We start from the raw sequence: 23384 nt of genomic DNA, 5'->3' as shown, positions 1-23384 counted from the left end.
TAAATGTTCTTACCACACATGCAAATAATAATAAAGGGGTACAGAAGGAAACTGGGAGGTGGTGGACGTCTGTGGCTTGGTGGTATGATTTCATGGTGAGCACCTACCCCTCCACTCATCCAGTTGTATGCATTAAATACAAACAGTTTTTTATATGTTGATCACACCTCAGTTAACTGGTTTTAAACAAAAAGAAAGAAAGAAAACCTCTTCTTCAAGAATCTGCTGTCCCCTTCCAGAGCACGAGGGAGGCGGTGCAGACATGCCCCTCCCAGCCCTCCTGCCATCGCCAGCTTCCCCTGTGGACTGCCCTCCATGTGTGTCTGGGATGCTGCTTGCCCATCTCCACGCCCTGGCGGCCTCCACCTCTGCCTTCATCTCCAGTCTCTCTTCCTTCCTTCTATCTCCCAGCCATCCGGCCCTTCCATCCCCAGAACTGGCCTTTTCATCTGAGTCTGGGGATGCGTTCAGGCACCCCTGACCTCCCTGAAAGTGTAACGTGTGTGAGAGGATCAGGGGCTGCACGAGACCACCTGGCCATTCCTGTCAACCAAACATGGCAAAGCTATAAAACAGCTGCTCTCACTTGCAATCTTGGACACACAGATTCAGGGAGAACCCACACTGTGCTCCTAACTGCTGGCAAAGTTTAGTGTTTAAAGGTTAACAGTAGGAAGTTTATGCATTTGCCTAAGTTATTCAAGCATTCTGTGATTGGGGCCAGCAGAGAGGTGTGTCCGTTACTCAGCTCTGTCTGTCGCTGTGGCCCGAGCCAGGCAGGAGCCCTCACAAGCCCATCGGGATGGCGGCTTCAGGGATGCCCCTGGAGAGACGCGTCTACCCACGTGCATGGGCCCGTGTCCTACTGGCCTCCAGTTCCACTCTTCTTGTGTCCCATAGCCATGCTGACCCCATTTAGACTTCAGTTTGTCACACTTCACACCCCTCACCTTGACTAAACTTTAGACAGGCTTCTTCCAGACTCGAGGCCCCTAAACTCCCTTTTTTTAGAGCATTTACTTTGGAAAAGCTGTCATTGTCAATCTTTTATTTTTACAACGGATGTACATCCTTTTAAAAGCCTCTTGCCAATTCTACAACCTCAGGAACTCTTTCTCAAGGACCCAGGCCCTGTCCCTCTGAAATGGAGTCAGTGGAAAAAGCAGCTCCATCCCCAGCCTCTGGTGGGAGTCTAACTCCAAACTGCAAACTACCTCCTAACATAAAGATGGAAGTTTATCTTTCTTTAAGATAAATCCAGTTAGCAGACACAGGTGGCTAAGACTTCCCTCTAATGTCCACCACCACTTTCCCTGTAACTCACCCCAGTCCCTAAAAAATCTACCCCCTCCAGCTCAGTGGAGTTAAGTTCGGATTGAGTTCTGGCATCTCTCCCCATTGTAATAGCTTTAAAGAGAGTCTTCCTTGCCTATTTAACTTTGTCCAGAGCTTGGACAGTGAATGGATGCCCTCTCCCACAGAGAGGGGCTGGGCTTCCTCCAGCCTCTCATATGGGCAGTGACAACACAGGATTCTCTGTTATCCACTGGCACCTCTCAAGGGAGAAACGGAAGTCCATTTCAAGTCTGCTTTCTTCTGCAAATTTGGGAAATAAAATGTGCTATCTTTTCCCGAGGTGTCCATTCATTGCACACTCACTGTTTCCTCCTGTTATGGGCCACACATACCCCAAGGATGGTGGAGCTCAGGCTGTGAACACAAAACAAAATGCATACACGATATGCTGGAGGCTGCCCGGTGCAGGGAGGCAAAATGAACGAAGGGAATGGGGGAGAGAGGAAGCCCCCAGACATGCCCCTTCCTAAAGGCCACTCTGAGCAGGGCCATGGAGCCAACCTGCAGAATGGAGGGGTGAGCCCCACAGACCCACGGGCAGGACACCCGCAGAGGCACTCTGAGCCCTGAGGCTCTGAGAAGGAAGCAAGTACGAGGGAGAAGCCAGGGAAGCCGGGGCACCGGTGGGAGGGCAGGTGTCTGAGAGGCCCCTGGGTGGCGGTTCAGAGCCAGAAGGGCCAAAGAAGGAGCTGTGGGCTTAATTTTGAACTTTGGGAGGTTTTGAGCAAGGGAGTATCCATAACCACCACAGGTTTCAGCACCCCATGTCCACTGCCCGTCCCACCTGGAACCTCCTCACTCCCGTGCTCAGATCTACAGAAGCTTGAAGCCCCTGAAGAACATCTGGAGACCAGCATCTCTCTCACTGCCCCCTGCAGTGTATTCACTCATCCAGTTAAAAATGGACATTGAAGGGACTTAAAGTGATTCATGGCTTTAGCTTTGTTTCAGTTCAGATCAAGAATTATTTGAAGACTTAGTTCAGATAATAATTCAGCTGAGAAGTGCTGTGTCAGTCTGTGGGTAAAATTATAATACTTCCAGAATACCTCACCTGCCTTTAGTACATCTGCATATCAAAAGGCGCTCAAGGGTGGAGAGAGTATGGTTTTAGTGCATTTGCACCATTCCTCCGGGGTGGAGAGAAGGTCATCTCCATATCAATGGGTAATAACTTGGGCGAGGAGGGCTTATCAGTAGGAGAGGTGAGGGGAGGGCCGGTTTTCTTCTGCTGGAGCAGGAAAGAGAGACGGCCCGGGACTGCAGCTTGTGAGCAATAAACGGATTTTAAACTTTATTTCTCCCTTGACTGACTTTGGTTTTTAGAGGTATTTTGCCCCGGGATTTCCCTTCCCCAGCCTTACACAGTCCACAACGAAGAGGACCCCACACTTTCCTCTGTCTTCCTGACAAGGCAGTGAGGACAGGGGGGCAGTGGGACCGCTGAGACTCTCGTAGAAATGGCCCCCTGACCTCCGCCTTCCACGGGGCAGAATCGTTGCTGGGGAGAGCTGACCCCCCTGCGCTGTCCCGCCTGCGCCCTGGGTGCAGCCAGTGCCACGTGACCACTGCCCAGTGGGGTGCGTGCGGAGAAGACGCCTGTCACGCAGGAGGGGAGGGTAGATGCAGGCGGGGGAGAAACGGGGGGGTCTTCTGTCCCCTGACTGGAGGAGTGCTCACGTGAGCCCATTGGCCACACTCAGCCGCCTGCACACCTAGTTTTATTGTGTGTAAGTCATGGCTGAATAAAGCTGAATCTAAATAGGATAAAGTAACCTGGGCTGCAAACTGTGAAGGGCCCGTGGGAAGACAAGACAGCGGCTTGAGACTGGCCCAGGTGTAGCGTTACGCGTAGAATTCTGTGGAGCTTCTCAGATGGGGTCTCCCCAGAGCCGCCAAAGGGGAAATCAGCAGCAAAGGGCTCTGCCTGGGTGGGAAGTCCGAGACCCAGCCGGAGGAGGGGACCAGCTCGGCTGGCCAGGGGACGGAGGGTGGGCGCCCAGCAAGGCACCCTGCGGCCAACTCCCGGCTCTGGCGAGGAGGCCGGGGCCAGCAGGGCCAACGACGGGCGCCGGAGTCGCTCTGACTAGGCGGCAGGACAGAGCCCCTGCCTGGCCAGGCCCCTCCTCGTCTCCGCCCGTCTTCCCACCTGCCCCCTGCGGCCCTGACCCACTCCCACTCCCTCGCCGTGCTTTCCTCTGCCGTGGCCCCCTCAGCCCTCAGTCCGAACCCCACGTTACAGCCCGTGGAACCCTACTGGGACCTGCCGGCACTCACCCTCTACCTTCCCAACCCCGGGCGCCCTGGCTCCCATTTCTGTGCGGTTGCAGGTTCCCAGAGGTCCCACTGCTTCCTCGCATCGACACCGAGCGTGGGGCTCCAGAGTTCTCGGAGCAGATCGGCCCTGGAGGTGCCCTCGGCCTCCGGGGTTGGCAGCCACGTGGAGCTGCTGTGGGTGGGCTGCGCCCCTGCGGGTCTGGGGAGGGGGTAGGGGGAGATGGGTCCTGGGACACGGAAGCTGCTGTAGCCTCCGTGCGGTGGGCACGGGCTGAAGGACGGGGACCGGGGCTGCGCCTTCCGTGTCACCATTTCTGGTGGTCGCCACACACACACACACACACACACACACACACACACACACACCGGCGCTTGGGAGAGCCGCTTCCAGAGCCACCTGCTAGTGGCTAGTGTTTATTCCTTGCCGAGGAGAGCTATGCCGGCAGCTCCACACCCCGTGTGACAGGCAGTGGCCCCTCCCTGCAGCACAGGTGGGAAGCGGGGGCACAGAGAGCTGATGTCTGTTGGCCAGCGTTCCAGGGCTGGACTCTGAGGCCACACTCTTGGTTCTGGAGGCCGGTCGACTGAGCCACAGAGCCTGCAAGGCTCATGTGAACAAGCTACTTCCTCCCAGGCCCAAGACCGCGTTCAGGCCGATGCCAGGGACAGACGTGACGGCGGGCCCGGCCCCCGGATCTGCGCCGCCCTTTTCGCTCTGCCTTCACTTGCCGGCAGCTGGTGCGAACACCTAGCGGAGAGCCCAGGTCCCAGGGGACGGAGGACCACGAGCTAAAAGGAGCCCAGCCCTTACTCCCCTTGCGGGGAAGCCGCCCGGGACAGCTGCCTAGGCTGGAGCATAAGCACTGAGAAATGAACTTTCACTGAATTAAAGCCCCAGTAATTCACTGAGATCTGTTTGCCCCGCAGCACAACCCAGCCTGTTATGAATCACAAAGGCGAAAAGCGGCAAGTCTTCAGAGGAGCACCCGGCAGACATCACCCCAACCGCACAGTCAGCGTCACCCGCGAGGACATTCCTCCGTCACGTCGCTCCCAGCAACATGCTCGGAGGTGGGCGCGTCGTCGCTGTGGGGTTCTTGCCCAAAATGCACAACCTCAATTTTGTCTTGAGGAAACTTCAGACCAGCTCAAATGGAGGGACATTCTGAAGAACAGCCAATGACAGGCTCCAGGGCTGTCACACCTGGTAGGAGAGGGAGGAGACAGATGCTGGAATTAAAATAACTGGGTCCTGGACCAGAGAAAGGACACTAGTGGAAACTGGCAAGATGTGAGGTCTTTTAGTTAACAATGTTGCTTCCATGCAAATGTCCCGGTTTCGGTAATGTGGCACGGTTACAGATGTCAACGTGAGAGGATGGTGGGTGAGGTTTTTGCAACTCTTCAGCAAGCCTAAAATTACTTAAAATAAAAAGGTTAGACAAGTAAGAATGAATGTGGCGATGAGCTTGGCCAGATTCTTCCTGGCTGCTTTGATCTTGAAGCATTGTCAGTAAACCTGATCAATAAAGACACACGAGGCGGAGCCAACATGGCGGCGTGAGTAGGACAGTGGGAATCTCCTCCCAAAAACATATATACTTTTGAAAATACAACAAACACAACTAGCCCTAAAAGAGAGACCAGAAGACGCAGGACAGTGGCCAGACTGCAGCTACACCAGCGAGAACCCAGCGCCTCGCGAAGGGGGTAAGATACAAGCCCCGGCCCTGCGGGACGCGAGCGCCCCTCCCCCCAGCTCCCGGCGGGAGAACAATAGGCAGAGCGGGAGGGAGACGGAGCCCAGGACTGCCGAACACCCAGCCCCAGCCATCCGGGCCAGAGCGCAGACACAGTATATGCCCAGGGGGCCCTGGATACTGGGAGAACAGGGGGTAGACCTCAGAGCGGGTGCTGAAGCTGATGCCCCTGTGACAAAGAAAAGCGGGGGCTTTTTTTGAAAGTCTTAAAGGGACAGGGACTTAACAGCTTGACGGAAACAACCCAGGTCACAGTACAGCAGCTGGAAATTACAGGGAAAACCGGGTGCACTAACCCCCTGGGCAACAGCTCTGAGACCCCTCACGGAGGCAAACAGTCAAGCAGCCCCCCCATCCATCACCCCACCGGGCGCTGCGAAAGCAGAGAAGCAGCCTGAGACAAATTCCGCCCACAGAAAGGGAAATTTCTCCCTTCCGGCCAGGCAAGACACAAAGACCCACTCTACACGCAATTACCCAACACAAGCCACTAGGGGTCGCAGTTGCCCCAGTAAAGAAAGGCCAGTAGTAAGTGAAAATTTTGGCCCTCCCAGCTGACAGTCAATAGCACCTGTCAACATGAAAAGGCAAAAAAATATGATTCAGACAAGACTAACCCAGACAGCTTCGGCATCTGCTACATCTTCCCCTGAGAAGGAATCTGGGGAGATAGATTTAGCCAGTCTACCTGAAAAAGAATTCAAAACAAAAGTCATAACCATGCTGATGGACTTGCAGAGAAATATGCAAGAACTAAGGAAGGAGAATTCAGAAATAAAACAAGCTCTGGAAGGACTTCAAAACAGAATGGACGAGATGCAAGAGACCATTAATGGACTAGAAAACAGAGAACAGGAACGCAGAGAAGCTGATGCAGAGAGAGATAAAAGGATCTCCAGGAATGAAAGAATTCTAAGAGAGCTGAGTGATCAATATAAAAGAAATAATTTAAGAATCATAGGCATTCCAGAAGAAGTAGAGAGAGAAAAGGGGATAGAAAATGTCTTTGAAGAAATAATTGCTGAAAATTTCCCCAAACTAGGGGAAGAAATGGCCTCTCAGACCACAGAGGTACACAGAACTCCCATGACAAGGGATCCAAGGAGGGCAACACCAAGACACATAATAATTAAAATGGCAAAGATCAAAGACAAGGACAAAGTATTACAAGCAGCCAGAGAGAAAAAAAAGGTTACCTACAAAGGAAAACCCATCAGGCTATCATCAGACTTCTCAACAGAAACCCTACAGGCCAGAAGAGAATGGCATGATATACTTAATGCAATGAAACAGAAGGGCCTCGAACCAAGACTACTGTATCCAGCACGAATATCATTTAAATATGAAGGAGGGATTAAACAATTCCCAGACAAGCAAAAGTTGAGGGAATTTGCCTCCCACAAACCACCTCTACAGGGCATCCTACAGGGACTGCTCTAGATGGGAGCACTCCTAAAAAGAGCACACAACAAAACACCCAACATATGAAGAAGGGAGGAGGAGGAATAAGAAGGGAGAGAAATAAAGAATCATCAGATTGTGTTTATAATAGCTCAACAAGCGAGTTAAGTTAGACAGTAAGACAGTAAAGAAGCTAACCCTAAACCTTTGGTAACCACAAACTTAAAGCCTGCAATGGCAATAAATTCATACCTTTCAATAATCACCCTAAATGTAAATGGACTGAATGCACCAATCAAAAGACACAGAGTAATAGAATGGATAAAAAAGCAAGATCCATCCATATGCTGCTTACAAGAGACTCACCTCAAACCCAAAGACGCGCACAGACTTAAAGTCAAGGGATGGAAAAAGATATTTCAAGCAAACAACAGAGAGAAGAAAGCAGGTGTTGCAATTCTGGTATCAGACAAAACAGACTTCAAAATAAAGAAAGTAACAAAAGACAAAGAAGGACATTACATAATGATAAAGGGCTCAGTCCATCAAGAGGATATAACCATTATAAATATATATGCACCCAATACAGGAGCACCAACATACCTGAAACAAATATTAACAGAACTAAAGGAGGAAATAGAATGCAATGCATTCATTCTAGGAGACTTCAACACACCACTCACTCCAAAGGACAGATCCACCAGACAGAAAATAAGTAAGGACACAGAGGCACTGAACAACACACTAGAACAGATGGACCTAATAGACATCTACAGAACTCTACATCCAAAAGCAACAGGATACACGTTCTTCTCAAGTGCACATGGAACATTCTCCAGAATAGACCACATACTAGGACACAAAAAGAGCCTCAGTAAATTCCAAAAGATTGAAATCCTACCAACCAACTTTTCAGACCACAAAGGCATTAAACTAGAAATAAACTGTTCAAAGAAAGCAAAAAGGCTCACAAACACATGGAGGCTAAACAACACGCTCCTAAATAATCAATGGATCAATGACCAAATCAAAATGGAGATCCAGCAATATATGGAAACAAATGACAACAACAACACTAAGCCCCAACTTCTGTGGGACGCAGCAAAAGCAGTCTTAAGAGGAAAGTATATAGCACTCCAAGCATATTTAAAAAAGGAAGAGCAATCCCAAATGAACGGTCTAATGTCACAACTATCAAAATTGGAAAAAGAAGAACAAATGAGGCCTAAGGTCAGCAGAAGGAGGGACATAATAAAGATCAGAGAAGAAATAAATAAAATTGAGAAGAATAAAACAATAGCAAAAATCAATGAAACCAAGAGCTGGTTCTTCGAGAAAATAAACAAAATAGATAAGCCTCTAGCCAGACTTATTAAGAGGAAAAGAGAGTCAACACAAATCAACAGTATCAGAAATGAGAAAGGAAAAATCACAACAGATCCCGCAGAAATACAAAGAATTATTAGAGACTACTATGAAAACCTATATGCTAACAAGCTGGGAAACCTAGGAGAAATGGACAACTTCCTAGAAAAATACAACCTTCCAAGACTGACCCAAAAAGAAACAGAAAATCTAAACAGACCAATTACCAGCAACGAAATTGAAGCGGTAATCAAAAAACTACCAAAGAACAAAACCCCCGGGCCAGATGGATTTACCTCGGAATTTTATCAGACATACAGGGAAGACATAATACCCATTCTCCTTAAAGTTTTCCAAGAAATAGAAGAGGAGGGGATACTCCCAAACTCATTCTATGAAGCTATCACCCTAATACCAAAACCAGGCAAAGACACCACCAAAAAAGAAAACTATAGACCAATATCCCTGATGAACGTAGACGCAAAAATACTCAACAAAATTTTAGCAAACCGAATTCAAAAATACATCAAAACCATCGTACACCATGACCAAGTGGGATTCATCCCAGGGATGCAAGGATGGCACAACATTCGAAAGTCCATCAATATCATCCACCACATCAACAAAAAGAAAGACAAAAACCACATGATCATCTCCATAGATGCTGAAAAAGCATTTGACAAAGTTCAACATCCATTCATGATAAAAACTCTCAGCAAAATGGGAATAGAGGGCAAGTACCTCAACATAATAAAGGCCATCTATGAAAAACCCACAGCCAACATTATATTGAATAGCGAGAAGCTGAAAGCATTTCCGCTGAGATCGGGAACTAGACAGGGATGCCCACTCTCCCCACTGTTATTTAACATTGTACTAGAGGTCCTAGCCACGGCAATCAGACAAAACAAAAAAATACAAGGAATCCAGATTGGCAAAGAAGAAGTCAAACTGTCACTATTTGCAGATGACATGATACTGTACATAAAAAACCCTAAAGACTCCACCCCAGAACTACTAGAACTGATATCGGAATACAGCAAAGTTGCAGGATACAAAATCAACACACAGAAATCTGTGGCTTTCCTATATACCAACAATGAACCAACAGAAAGAGAAATCAGGAAAACAACTCCATTCACAATTGCATCAAAAAAAATAAAATACCTAGGAATAAACCTAACCAAAGAAGTGAAAGACTTATATTCTGAAAACTACAAGTCACTCTTAAAAGAAATTAAAGGGGACACTAACAGATGGAAACGCATCCCATGCTCATGGCTAGGAAGAATTAATATCGTCAAAATGGCCATCCTGCCCAAAGCAATATACAGATTTGATGCGATCCCTATGAAACTACCAGCAACATTCTTCAATGAACTGGATCAAATAATTCAAAAATTCATATGGAACCACCAAAGACCCCGAATAGCCAAAGCAATCCTGAGAAAGAAGAATAAAGTAGGGGGGATCTCACTCCCCAACTTCAAGCTCTATTATAAAGCCATAGTAATCAAGACAATTTGGTACTGGCACAAGAACAGAGCCACAGACCAATGGAACAGACTAGAGAATCCAGACATTAACTCAGACATATATGGTCAATTAATATTTGATAAAGGAGCCATGGACATACAATGGCGAAATGACAGTCTCTTCAACAGATGGTGCTGGCAAAACTGGACAGCTACATGTAGGAGAATGAAACTGGACCATCGTCTAACCCCATATACAAAAGTAAACTCAAAATGGATCAAAGACCTGAATGTAAGTCATGAAACCATTAAACTCTTGGAAGAAAACATAGGCGAAAACCTCTTAGACATAAACATGAGTGACCTCTTCTTGAACATATCTCCCCGGGCAAGGAAAACAACAGCAAAAATGAACAAGTGGGACTATATTAAGCTGAAAAGCTTCTGTACAGCAAAAGACACCATCAATAGAACAAAAAGAAACCCTACAGTATGGGAGAATATCTTTGAAAATGACACATCCGATAAAGGCTTGACGTCCAGAATATATAAAGAGCTCACACGCCTCAACAAACAAAAAACAAATAACCCAATTAAAAAATGGGCAAAGGAACTGAACAGACGGTTCTCCAAAAAAGAAATACAGATGGCCAACAGACACATGAAAAGATGCTCCACATCGCTAATTATCAGAGAAATGCAAATTAAAACTACAGTGAGGTATCACCTCACACCAGTAAGGATGGCTGCCATCCAAAAGACAAACAACAACAAATGTTGGCGAGGCTGTGGAGAAAGGGGAACCCTCCTACACTGCTGGTGGCAATGTAAGTTAGTTCAACCATTGTGGAAAGCAGTATGGAGGTACATCAAAATGCTCAAAACAGACTTACCATTTGACCCAGGAATTGCACTCCTAGGAATTTTCCCTAAGAATGCAGCAATCAAGTATGAGAAAGATCAGTGCACCCCTATGTTTATCGCAGCACTATTTACAATAGCCAAGAATTGGAAGCAACCTAAATGTCCATCGATAGATGAATGGATAAAGAAGATGTGGTACATATACACAATGGAATACTACTCAGCCATAAGAAAAGGGCAAATCCAACCATTTGCAGCAACATGGATGGAGCTGGAGGGTATTTTGCTCAGTGAAACAAGCCAAGCAGAGAAAGAGAAATACCAAATGATTTCACTCATCTGTGGAATATAAGAACAAAGGAAAAACTGAAGGAACACAACAGCAGCAGAATCACAGAACTCAAGAATGGACTAACAGGTACCAAAGGGAAAGGGACTGGGGAGGATGGGTGGGTAGGGAGGGATAAGGGGGGGAGAAGTAGGGGGGTATTAAGATTAGCATCCATAGCGGGGTGGGAGAAAGGGGAGGGCTGTACAACACAGAGAAGACAAGTAGTGATTCTACAACAGGTTGCTACGCTGATGGACAGTGACTGTAAAGGAGTATATAGGGGGGACCTGGTATAGGGGAGAGCCTAGTAAACAAAGTATTCGTAAGTATTCGTCATGTAAGTGTAGATTAATGATTAAAAAAAAAAAAATGCAGTTCCTATGTGGTGACCTCTAATGAGTTCTACACAATGATATAAAGGACATATAAAAGTGTAGGCAAAGGGTCTGTTTGTGTTTATACAGAGGATCAAAGCCTAATTTGGCTACCCCGAAAATGAACTAAGAAACGATATGAAAGAGAACTTCCAACATCAGCACTCTCGGGAAGACTCATGCCAGAAGATGATCATCAAAAAACCCCAACAAAGATCCACGCACTGCTACAGCTGTAGATGCACTCATCCCACCAGCTCCTGGACTTGCCATGGGAATGAAGGAGATATCTAAGCTGGCCTGTGCATACAGTAAAACAACAAATTTGACTGGATCTATACTGTTGGAACTCAACCAAGAATTAGGAGAAGTGCAAATTGTAGCGCTCCAAAATCTTACAACTACAGACTATTTACTGTTAAAAGAACATATGGGATGTGAACAGTGCCCAGGAATGGGTTGTTTTAATTTGTCTGATTTTTCTCAAACTATTCAAATTCAGTTAGATAATAACCATCATATCATTGATAAGTTTTCACAAATGCCTAGGGTGCCTAACTGGTTTTCTTGGTTTCACTGGAGATGGCTGGTAATTACAGGTATGCTTTGGTTATGTAACTATACTCCTATTATGTTAATGTGTGTGCGCAATTTAAGTAGTAGCTTAAAATCTATACATGCTGAAGTTACTCTACAAGAAGATATGTCAAAGAAATAATCAATCTTCCCATGTTTTCTCCCGCCTGCTACTTCTATAGCTTTTCTTCTTCCTTCCTAATTACAACGAATTCTTAAATAGAATTCGTGCCTCATATCAAATTTACTGAGTATCATAACTCCTCCAAGTGGTAAAGATACCTCAAGACAAATGCTGGGCATAGAAGCCACAGGGCATAAATATGCAAAGAAATAAAAAGCTAACCATTTCAAACAATAAGGCTTCTCTCTCACTTACCAACTTAACATTTCCCTGTGTGGCCCCGGAAGATGACTGGTTAGCCAGAGACGGGTAAGATTCCTCAAGGGAGGAACAACCTAAGACAGGCACAGTCGCAGGGGGGTCATCAGGTGAGAAATTGGGGATCAACAGAGGTGAGGCTTAGAACCTCACCCCCCCTGTTCTGAGAGAAATCTTCTGCATATGTGGATGTTTTATTGCCCTTGTCTAGCTTGGATTAACACATAGTCTACAGGCACACACCTGATCATCTACATTTGCTCTCTTACAACACTAAACTATGTTTTCTACCTTTATGTTGTATCTACCTACCACTTCAGCATCTTATTAAAAATAATAAAGAGAGAAATGTGGTATCCACATATAAATCAAGTATAAAAATCAAATGTGTATTCATATTTGAACTGACTGTTTATAGTTCATAATGCATGAGCAAAACCAAAAGTTTCTGTGATGACTGCCCTTGTACTGTTCACCATGTAACTTATTCACTATGTAAGAATTTGTTCACCATGTAAGAACTTGTTCGTTATGCTTCAGAAGATTGGAGACTGACGAAAATTAGGCTTGGGGTGGATTAATGATTGTGCATTGAGCATTGACTCCCCTATACAGAATTTTATTGTTGTTAACAACCATTTGATCAATAAAAATGAGAGATGCCCTAACAACAACAACCAAGAAAAAGTACACACTTCCAATTGTAAAATAAATAAGCAACCGGGATGTAATGTATAGCATAAGGAATATAGTCAAAATATTGTAACAACTTGGTATGGTGATAGCTGGTACTTAGAATTATCATGTATATAAATGTTGAATCACTGTGTTGTACACCTGAAACTAATGTAATGTAATACTGTGTGTCAACTACCCTTCAATAAAAAATAATTATCTAAAAAAAAAAAAAAAAAAAAAAATAAAGACACACATTGGTTCGCCCCTTTTAAACTTTTTATTACAGAAAACCTCATTCCTCCCAGTCCAACTCAAAGTGCACCCTATGTACTAAGCCTGGATTTCTGTGCATGTTGGGGCTGAAAGGTTTTCTTAGCCCCTGGGTATCTGATATGGAGTCCAGGACTCTGCCTTGAAAGGTCGCCAGAGGTGCAGGGCTGCAGGCTGAAGATGTCAGCAAGGTGGGAAGCTCTGTTTCTCAGAAGCAAGCTGGGCAGGGATCACGGAGGTCCCGGCAGCCCACGCAGAGGCACGTGGATTGTGGAGCCACTTGTGGAGCAGGTGCACAGGGAGGGGAGGGGAGGGCACGCGTGGGGGGAGCCTCAGAGGAGCAGCCCCAGCAGGAGGCTGGCAAGGGCCGCAGGGGCAAAGGAGGCTCTGCAGCCGGCGTTGTCGGTGGGGGAGCTGGGCAAGATGCCAGTGGAGTTGGCCGGTGTGGGGACAGGAGTGGACGAGGTGTCAGTGCTATTTCCACACTCAAACTTTCGGAGGATGACTCCCCCGACCGTCCGGTTTGCAGCAGACAGGAACCGACAGTTGGAGTCACTGATGAGGGAACAGCCTTTCAGCACGAACTTCTGAGTATCTGCAAGTGCAAAGGAGAAGAAGGACCTAACAGCCCCGCGCCCTGCCTCCCCAGAGCTCTAAGGTCTGCTTGTGCAGCTTACCTACAACAGGAGCTTAGCTGCAGGTGCCCAGGAGCAAGAACAGCACACAGTGATGGCAGAGGGATCGTGGAGGTCAGGGCCCAAACCTGCCCCCAAGCTGAGGCACCAAGGTGATGTGGGCCTGAGCTCACAGGTGGGGGCAGAGCTTGACCTGGGTTTCAAATAAATGTCCAGTGCTTTCCTGAGTAGCTGGCGGGTGAGGAAATCCAGGGACTGGCTCAGACCTGGCAGACCTCTGTTCTCAGTCTGGGAGGGACCCCTCCTGGGCTCCCTCCTCCTGGTTCTGCTTTCCATCTCTACTTCTCTCTAGACCTGACTTCTCCCTGCCCGACTTTTCCCAGAGAAGGAGAAGCTGCCAGAGGAAGTGCAGAGAGAAATGCATCTTTACTCTGAACTCAAGTTGCATTGTGCTTAAACCTATTTTAAGGTAGAGATCCTAGGAATTTGCAAGCCTGTGGTTGTGACTGTGGGCAGATTTTATGGCGCACTTGCTATATAGATGCCGGTATTGCTCTGTTAGGGCCTGGAGGACAAGCAAATTCACAGAGCAGGGAGGGGCTGGAGGAGGCAACGGGCTGCTTGTCAGAGAGGCAGGGCTGCAATTTGAGTTCAAGGCTGCCTCCAAACTTGCTCTTTGAAGGAGGGAGAAGCCTCCCAATCCCAGTGAAGAAAGCAGCTCATTGCCGTCTTGCAGCAAACGTCAGTGCTGGACATTTAGCTAGACCGAGTTAGGAAGTATGCTGTTTGACACATGTCTACATATTTAAAAAAGAAAGTGGGGAGAATGGGAGGGAAGGGAGGGATAAGGGTGGGGAAGAAGAAAGGGGATATTACGAATAGCATGTATAATGTTGGGGGAGGAATGGGGAGGGCTGTGCAACACAGAGCAGACAAGTAGTGATTCTACAAAATCTTACTACGCTGATGGACAGTGACTGTAATGGGGTTTGTGGGGGTACTTGGTGAAGGGGGGACCCTAGTAAACATAATGTTCTTCATGTAATTGTAGATTAATGATAACAAAATTTTAAAAAGCTACAAGCAAGAAAAAAAGGTTTATGACGCTGAAAAAAAATAAAGTTACCTTAAGCATAAAAAAGAGAAAAGAAAATCTACACATATGATGTGGCTTCAACCTGTCTAGCTTTCAGATTAACTTAAACACTCTGGAGTTTCGTTTTGTTTCTGTTTTTGTTTTTAAATCCTTCCTTTGCACCAGAAAACACCTGGGAACAGGCTGAGCAGAGAAAGCAAAATTCTTCTGATGTTGCTGTTGCCCTCAACACAGATTTAGAATTAATTATCAGATAAACATCTCAGAAATTTCAAAAGTAAAAAGATGCATATCACTAAGTGAAAGAAGTCAATCTGAAAAGCTACGCACTGTATGGTTCCAACCACGTGCTGTTCCAACAAAGGAAAAACCATGCTGAGAGTAAAAAATCAGGGGTTGCCAGGAGTTAGGTGTGACTAGACTGAGAGCAGAGATCTTTAGGGCAGCGAAACTGCTCTGCATGACACTGTAACGGTGGAGGACGCCGTCCCACAACTGCCAGAGCCCAGGGAACGCATGACACAGCAGAGAGCCCTGGTGTGCACTGTGGGCTGCGGCGGCAGGGCTGTGTTGGGCGGGCTCCTGGAGTTTCCTGGAGGATGTTGACAGTGGGGAGGCTGTGTAGGTGTAGGGTACTGGGGAAATCTTTGTACCTTCCTCTCAATTTTACGATGAATCTAACACTGCTCTTCTAAAGTTTTTTTTTTTTCAAGTAAAAAGAGATTCAGGATGTGTGGCCCCACTGAGATAGCTCCATTCACAATTAAACACTGGTTTCCAACACTATACTTGCCATTTAACAAAAGCTTTACTCAAATTGCACCTGGGTGTTAATGCTCTTGAACTCTTATTATTCTGAGCCACGTAGGGCAAAGCCTGGCCGGATGTTCATTTTAGCTTCATGCCACCAGCAGGCCTCATTTCCACCCTGTGGTGCGGACCCAACCAGGGCAGGGCGGGAGGGAGAGAGCCTTGCCTGTAGAAGTCTCCCTGCCTTCCTCCACAGCCTCTCGTCCTCCGCCTGCTGGCCAGACGCAAAAACACAGCCACAGCTGCGCAGGACTGGGTGGGCTGAGACCAGAATCCGGACACAGGAGCCCACCCCGCCCCTGCGATGAGCTGCTCCACAGACAGGAAATGAATATGTGTTGCATTGAGCCACAGGAATTAGAGGTTGATCTTTAACAGTAATTAACTTACCTTGAGTAATAACTATTATGCTTGACTATTTAAAGAATAATATATAGTTCTGTATTTTATAATGGTTAATTCATATTTCACAATGGCTAATGTCTTTTGTAGAAAAGATGACTTGATTATAAACCACAGGAGAACAGGGTTCAGGACACGGACAGCCCCAGAGGAAAGGTTCTGGACTAAGGAGGCAGAAACAGCCACCTGCACAAGGCTAGGTTGACAGGCTCTCCATCTCAGAAAACATTGACCTGTTCCCCTTATCCTACTAATCTCCCCCAGCCCTTTTTTGTTCACCCAGAATTTACAACCCAAGGATTGACATGTTTCCCACTAAAGCCCCTGGAAAGGAGTTGGAACTCCAAGACATACCATTTTTAAATTCTGCGATCAGACTGACACACCGTTCCCCTTTGTAACACTTCCAGGATTTCCCGCCGCAGGAAGTTTCGTTAGATCCGTAACACGCAGGGCACTCTAGGTTGGATGCATCTCCCGGCACAAAGTCTGATGGAGTAAGAGCCATTAACTCAGAACACTGTCACCCACACAACACAGCGCCCTTGGGGTGGGGCAGGGGGGTGAAGGGGCCAGGGCGGCGGCACTGAGGAGGGGGCAGTGTACGCTCAGAAATCTCAGCTCCTTCCCCGACACACCAGCCGCCCCCTTTTCGTGTCCCGCCACAGCCCGGCCGGCCCACGACCCTGCAGGCCATGCGGTCTGCGAGAGCCGTGGTGAGTGCGCTGGGCTGAGTGGGAAGAAGATCTGAGCTAAAACCACCTACAGCCAAGTCAACGCCAGCCCACCGCTGTTACTGGATCTTGCTGTGACAGAATAAACTCAGGCCATTTTTTAACACCTAAATACAAAACTTCTGTGAGACCCAGCCCCTCCGGTAATGAAATGGGCTCTGTGACTATGCAATCAAATCTGCCTTTTTAGCCACATTTTCTCTCTTTATAAAGAAGGCTTTGGTCTCTACCAGCAGCTCTCTGAATAGTGGTCCAGGAACCGCAGGGGATCCCCAAGACCCTTTCAGGACATTCACAAGATCAAAACCATCCTCATGACCACACTAGCATGCCGCTTGCCTCCGCCACTCGTGAAGGTACAGTGGGGTCTCAGAGACCACCTGACACCTGAGGTCTCAGCGAACTAAACGCACAAGCAGATCTGAGAGCCCAGCTGTCTTCTATTCTGCCGGGAACTAAAGAGCTTTGAAAAAATACGGAACATGGCCACTCCTCTCACTGAATATTTTTTGTTTTAGGAAATATAGTTATTTCTATGTAAAAATGGTATTCATATTAACATGTAATGGGTTTACTATTTTTAGTGAGCTAACAAAGATTCTTAAAAACCTCTTAGCTTTTATTTCTAACATAGTACATATTGATAAATATAGTCCACATATGCAAAAGTTCGTTGGGTTTAAATAATTTTTAAGACTTAGAGTCTTAAGAGAGGGCCTGGGAACAACGTTGGAGAACTGCTGATGATTCTCTCGTGCCTTTCCAAGCAACCTGAGTGCCCCTGCTGTCTGTGCTGAGGAGGGGGAAAGCCTGCTAGTAGTGAGGGGGGTCTCCCGGTTTGCTCCTCACGTGACTTCTGTGAATCAGCTGTTAATGGTGCCCAAATGTGCACTGGAGCACCTGGGCCTGAGAGGTCTACGTAGGGCCGAGGACGCAGGTGGCCGAGGCTGGCCGAGGAGGAGAAGCAGTGCATGGCCAGCACCCACCTGGAGCCCCGCCCGTGTCATTGCACGCCTTTCCTTGACAGCACTCGCTTGCGAAATGGAAGCGCTCCGCGTCAGACACATGGACAGTGAAGGCCCTGGCCTCTGTGCAGTTCTCTGCGGAGCAGGCCTTATCCTGGTACAGCGTGACGTTTCCCGCTAAACGGAAGCAAACACAGTCAGTCAGTCCCAGGCGGGGAGGCTTCAGGGAAGGCAGAGACCCTGTAGAGCGCCCTCTTCAGCCAAGGGCAGAAAACACACCCTAAGTTCCGAACAATATGGGAGACCCTGGAGAGGGGTCCCTGAGAAAAGAAAAATCCTTCTCTGTGAGGCAGTTCCTTCCCTCAGCAGCAGATTATCAGCGATGCAGAGTAAACTCAAGGTAAAAGACCGATGGGGAGCCTGGACATGAGTGGCTCAGGCTGACACCCCCAGAGCCCACTGATCAATCGTAGCATCTCTAACAGTAACGAAGCAGACATGATGCGCCTGTGTGCAATACGACGCTGAACCCGGATCCAGTCCAGCTTCTAGACCAGAGACCTCCAATATGGTAGCCACCAGCTACATGTGGCTCCTTAAAATCCAGTCCCTCCATCATATGACCCATATTTCAAGAGGTCAGGAGCTCCATGTGGCTACCAAACAGGGCAGCACTGATATGGACACTTCCATCACTGAAGAGAGTCCTGCGGAGCTGTGAGGGCCCTTAGGGCAGCCAGGAACGGGAGCAAGAGGAGTTACACCACAGAGAAGCCAGGACACAGGGCACCTGCGGGGCGAACGGCCCTCCTTCCAGCACATCGGTGGCACTGAACAAAAAACGTGATGGCAGGTATTATAAAACATACCAGACATGATAGACCTGACAGCAAAATGCGATGTGGGGATGTTCGGATCCAAATCCCACACTGGCCATAACCTTATCTTAGGAACATTGGGGATATTTTCTAGGTGGCCTAAGTATTAGAAGAAATTAAAGCATCACAGCCAATTTTCTTAGGGGCGATAAGGCATGGTCGTTACGTACAAAGAATCAAGTCCTCATCAGAGATGATTAGTGAAGCATTTACAGGGGAAACAACATGATATCTAGGTCTGCTTTAAATACAATGCAAAGAAGGGCGTGTCGGTGATCATCCACGCCGGACGGCGGCTGCATGCAGCTCATTATAGGCCTCTTCCTGTTTGAAAACGTCCAAAATAAGAAGTCAAGAAGAAGTGCAAAGGCTGTGGGAGAGCGGTGACTGTCCTGCCGGCAAAATGCGCTGAGAGGAGTCTGAACGGTGAGCGGGCCTGGGCAGGAGAGAGAGCCGGGGGACGGGAGCGGGGACGGCCGCAGGCAGCGCGGACGGCCTGGCTCCGCGATTTCACCAAGGGCCGCCCTGTTTCTCGCAGCCACCGACGACGGTCCAGCCCGAGCTTTTCGGTCGGGGCAGCAGCCCCCGCCCCGCCGCCGTCCTCGCGCAGCCCGCCCCGCCCCAGTCTCCTCCCCGGTTCCCTCCCTGTGCCCGTCACAGAAGCAGGGGCGAAGAGCACCCCAGCTCACCTATGGAAGAGTTGGCCAGGAAACTGGTGCAGCTGGTGTTGGCATCTGAGGGACACTCGGTAAGGCTGCTGTTGACACAGGGTTTTGTCAACGAATTACACTGCACACAGCTCAGGGATTCTGGGGAGACAGACCGCCAGCATCGTCAGCAGTCGGGAGCCATCCACGCGGAGAGCTCCGGGCAAGGGTTCGTGCCCCTCGGGGCCAAGAAACAGCTGAGCGAGAGCCTTCGCCCCCCAACCCTGAGGCTGCGAGGTGGAAACGCCCCATTAGCTTCTCCCCATGGTCCGCCGTTCCCCACTGAAGACCCACCTTGATCCACAGCACAGAGCGGCTGCTGAGAGGGCAGTGCCCATGCAGGGTCTAAGGGTCTCCACCGACCACACCCGGACACGAGCAGTGCCACGTGAGGACCCCGGAGCACCAAGCGCGAGAGGACTCGGGTGAGGGGGGCAAGGGGCCTTCCTCCCCCAGGGGGGCGCGCTTCCCCTCACCTGCCGCTGTGACTGCCAGCACTGCGAGGACGCCGGCGAGGAGGACACCCCTCATGGCGCCGGACCTGCCGTGCCCGCGGACGAGCACCCTGGCGTGGAGCCTTGAGCCTGAGGGGACACAGGAGGGCCGGGCGGCGCCTGAGCCCGCTGCCGTGCGAGTGCCCTAGGGGTCTCTGCCGCAGGCCCAGTCCCGGCGCGCCGCCCCGGCGGGGGGCACGGGCAGCGAGGCAGGCCCCCACCCCGTGGACCCGTGTTGTCTGGGTTGTCTTAGCCCTGGATCGCCGCCGAAGCATCTACACCCAGGTAGGAGACAGCCCGGGGCTTGGCCCGGCTTCCTACGGACCACTTCAGGGACGGGGGCGGCCCCACTGGGGGCGGCGAGCCAGGGGCTGACCCCCCGGAGCGCCGTGCCCGTCCTCCAGCTCTGTCTCGCCCCGCTCACGTGGTGCACAGGCAGACGCCTGCCAGGCGTTTACTCGGCCGCGATCCCTATGCTCAGGGACTCAGGAAGCTCCTCCGGCCCAGCAGGCAGGTGCTACCATGAGCAAAACCTTCAGTCCCCGACCCGGCCTGGACACACGCAGCCTGCAGCCCCCGCAGCTCTACGGGGCATCACCGACCGCCCTGCACCTCCGCATCGTCTGATCAGGGTTTGTCTGTATTCAGTGTCTGAATCAGAGCTCCCCGAATGTCAGCTGGCCTGTGTAGCAAAGCAGCATGGAGCGGAGCGGCTCGGCTATGCCTCCGGACCAGTAGGCCTGCCCCTTACCCTGCACACTGCAGCCAGGGGCCTGCTTAAGTTTAAAGGAATGAAAAGGAGGCAGCCGTTTCTCGGCCTCCAGCCACTTTCCCATGCTCAGCAGCCACACACGGCTAGAGGCTGCACTGGCCATCAGGGGCACAGGACATGCACTCCGAGGCAGAGTCCTGCACGGCGCTGCTGTGCGCGTGAGGCAGCCGCCCCTCCACAGGGACCAGCCTGGGCAGAGGGGCAGTGGAAGCCTCACCCGCGTGTGAGCCCGCGCAGCTGCATCCCGGCCTTCCAGCCCCAAGCCAGGTGCATGGCGACCCTGCTGCCTACCGCAGGGCCGACCTTCACCGGGGAGCTGCAGCCTGCTCCCGCCTCCCTTCAGCACACCAGGCCACGCTGGCACCCACACGGGCACGATGCCACACACACACAGCGGAGGGGAGGAGCCTAGAGGCGCAGGACCGGGACCCTGCTCACCACCTCTGTGCAGAACAGGGGCGGCAGGCGGGGTGGGGGTCCACACAGGGCCCGTACGGAATGAGAGCAAGAGCCATCTGTACACCCCTAGGCAAGCCCTTCCCACCTGTCCTATAACCGGATATTCTCAACAGTCTGAAATTGCGCTCATCTCACTCACAGGGAGGTCAGAGATCAGAGAGGCTGTGAGAAGGACACAGCACATAGACGGCTGCAACCTCACAGGCCACCCCTGCCCAGAGCAAATCCCGCCCTCACCTCTCTGCTTCCCTGCCTTCCCCCACTCCCCACCTCCCCTCTCCTCCTCACGTTCCCTCTACACCCCAGGCTTCCCTCTGCACCCCAGGCTTCACTCTGTACCCCAGGCTTTCCTCTGCACCCCCTGCCTTCCCTCTGCACCCCAGGCTTCCCTCTGCACCCCCGCCTTCCCTCTGCACCCCAGGCTTCCCTCTACACCCCAGGCTTCCCTCTGCACCCCAGGCTTCCTCTACACCCCCACCTTCCCTCTGCACCCCAGGCTTCCCTCTCCCTGCCTTCCCTCTGCACCCCTCCCTTTCCTCTCCCCAGCACTGTGGAATGTGCAAGAGCCACAGGAGCACCCTGGGTACCAGCTGGCCCTGAGTGCCCTTCCCCTGTGACAGCTTCTCCCCAGCTGGGCCCCCTCACAGCCCAGCCCCAGCCCCTCACCTCCTGAGTCTGAGATGGAGCTGCAGAAGGTGGATCCCAGAGGAGGGTTGGAGCAGGTGCATCAAGGGCCTTATATAGCAGGTGGCCTTGCAAAGAGCCCAGCCTGCAGGGAGGGGCTTCAGGCCAGATGGCTTGCCCAGCCTTAGGGCCGCCAGGCTTAACCCTTTGGTTGGTCAACCCTCCAAGGTCTCCGGAAACTGGGAGCCGTTCTGGTCATGACCTGCCCTGAGCAAAGTGTCAGAGGGAGCAGGTGTGTCCCCACAACGCCCCAGGTAGGTTGAGACCCACTGAGTGGGTCCGTCGGGTCTGCTCATGAGTCACAGTACCCTTCTCCAGGCCTGGCAGAGCAGCAACCTCTGTCACGCATTTCCAGACCAGGAAGCCAGGGCCTAGCAGAGGGACTTGCCTAGTCACACAGTGGGGCACAGTCAGACTCAGAACCAGGCCACATGGGGGCCCTGCAGCTCGCCTGGGGGCTCAGGGCCCCTGGGGGCAGGGCCTTAACCTCACTACCCACTGCCCAGCTGCACAGGGGGAGGGCACCCTGCCTGCTCCCTCACCCTCAGGCTGCCTGTGAGCTGGCTGCCCACCACCACTGCTAGTGAGAACCGGGCCTCCCAGCTCACACCTGGGGGGCCTGCCGCTGAGCGTACACTGGCTCCTGCCTACTGTTTGTGTGTGTGCTACAGCTGAGCACCTTCATGCTCACACTCACACATGTTCACGCTCACTATACTCACATGCAATGCTCACTTGGTGCTCACACTCACACACATACATTCACACTCACACACATTCTCACACTCACTATACTCACACACACTGTTCACAGTCACACACATGCTCACATACACTCATGCACACAGACCACACACTCCCTGCTCTTGAAAATACCCCTTGCCCATGAGTTGCCCACTCCGCCCAGATGGAGGGCTCAGCTCTCCCTCCCTTCCCCAAACTCTCGCCTTCATCCCACAAACAGTTTTTGAACAGCCACCATGCACTGGGCCTGCCGGAGGTATCTGGAGGGTGTCTGAGCAGAGGCAAAGACCCGGCCCCACTGGAGCATATTCTGGAATGGGGGACAGAGCAGAGCTGTGATAAGCAGCTGCAAGGTGGTAACAGGCAGCGGGCTCTGGCAGAAAGAAGAGAGTAAGGCTGAGGGACGGGCTGTGCTGGGGATACAGGACTCACTTTCACCCATGGAGGCCTGCATTGGTCCCATGGTGAAGGTGGGATCTGGGTCATTTTATAAGCAGAGCCCCTGACCACTTATTTTCTCCTCTCCCTCCCTTTTCTGCGCTCTCACCACCTACAACAGCACTTTCCTAAACAAAGTCAGTTCCCTCCCCAACAGAATCTTGCTGTGTCTTCCCTCTGGCCACGAGGCAGGGCCCAGTGGGGGAGAAGGGCAACCCAAAGGATACAGGTGAGGGTGTCCTCTGCACTCGGCCTCCCCAGCCAAGGACAGAGGGATTGAGGAGCCCACTACACTGCCTCTGAGGTGACAGCCCCAAGGACCCCTCTGGCAATGAGCTGAGAACTGACGGGTGAATCTGCTAATCCACACTGATTCTTCTCCGGAGGCACCAGATTTCCTAGCCAGCCACAGGCAACCGCGAAGGTCCAGGCCTGATGCAGGCTTCGCCCATCACGT

At 50.5% G+C, this 23384-nt stretch overlaps 1 protein-coding gene across 2 annotated transcripts; it reads right to left on the bottom strand.

The window, feature by feature from the left end:
* Nucleotides 1–13097: 13097 nt before the first annotated feature.
* LYPD8 (LY6/PLAUR domain containing 8) lies at nucleotides 13098–21860 on the bottom strand. 2 transcript variants are annotated; one of them, XM_036912694.2, is made up of 6 exons: nucleotides 21728–21860; nucleotides 19813–19920; nucleotides 19319–19438; nucleotides 17773–17928; nucleotides 16407–16541; nucleotides 13098–13704 (listed from the first exon to the last, which is right to left on the bottom strand). In XM_036912694.2, the coding sequence occupies exons 2-6, from the start codon at nucleotides 19865–19867 to the stop codon at nucleotides 13442–13444; spliced, it is 729 nt and encodes a 242-aa protein (XP_036768589.1). In that variant the 5' UTR covers nucleotides 19868–19920; nucleotides 21728–21860; the 3' UTR covers nucleotides 13098–13441. The 2 variants fall into 2 exon arrangements, with proteins under 2 accessions (XP_036768589.1, XP_036768590.1); XM_036912695.2 differs by lacking the exon at nucleotides 21728–21860 and adding an exon at nucleotides 20820–20955.
* Between the last annotated feature and the right edge of the window lie 1524 nt (nucleotides 21861–23384).

The sequence above is a fragment of the Manis pentadactyla genome, chromosome 13, assembly GCF_030020395.1.
Source record: "Manis pentadactyla isolate mManPen7 chromosome 13, mManPen7.hap1, whole genome shotgun sequence".
NCBI lineage: Eukaryota > Metazoa > Chordata > Mammalia > Pholidota > Manidae > Manis > Manis pentadactyla.
This window is presented reverse-complemented; position numbering and strand designations above follow the sequence as displayed.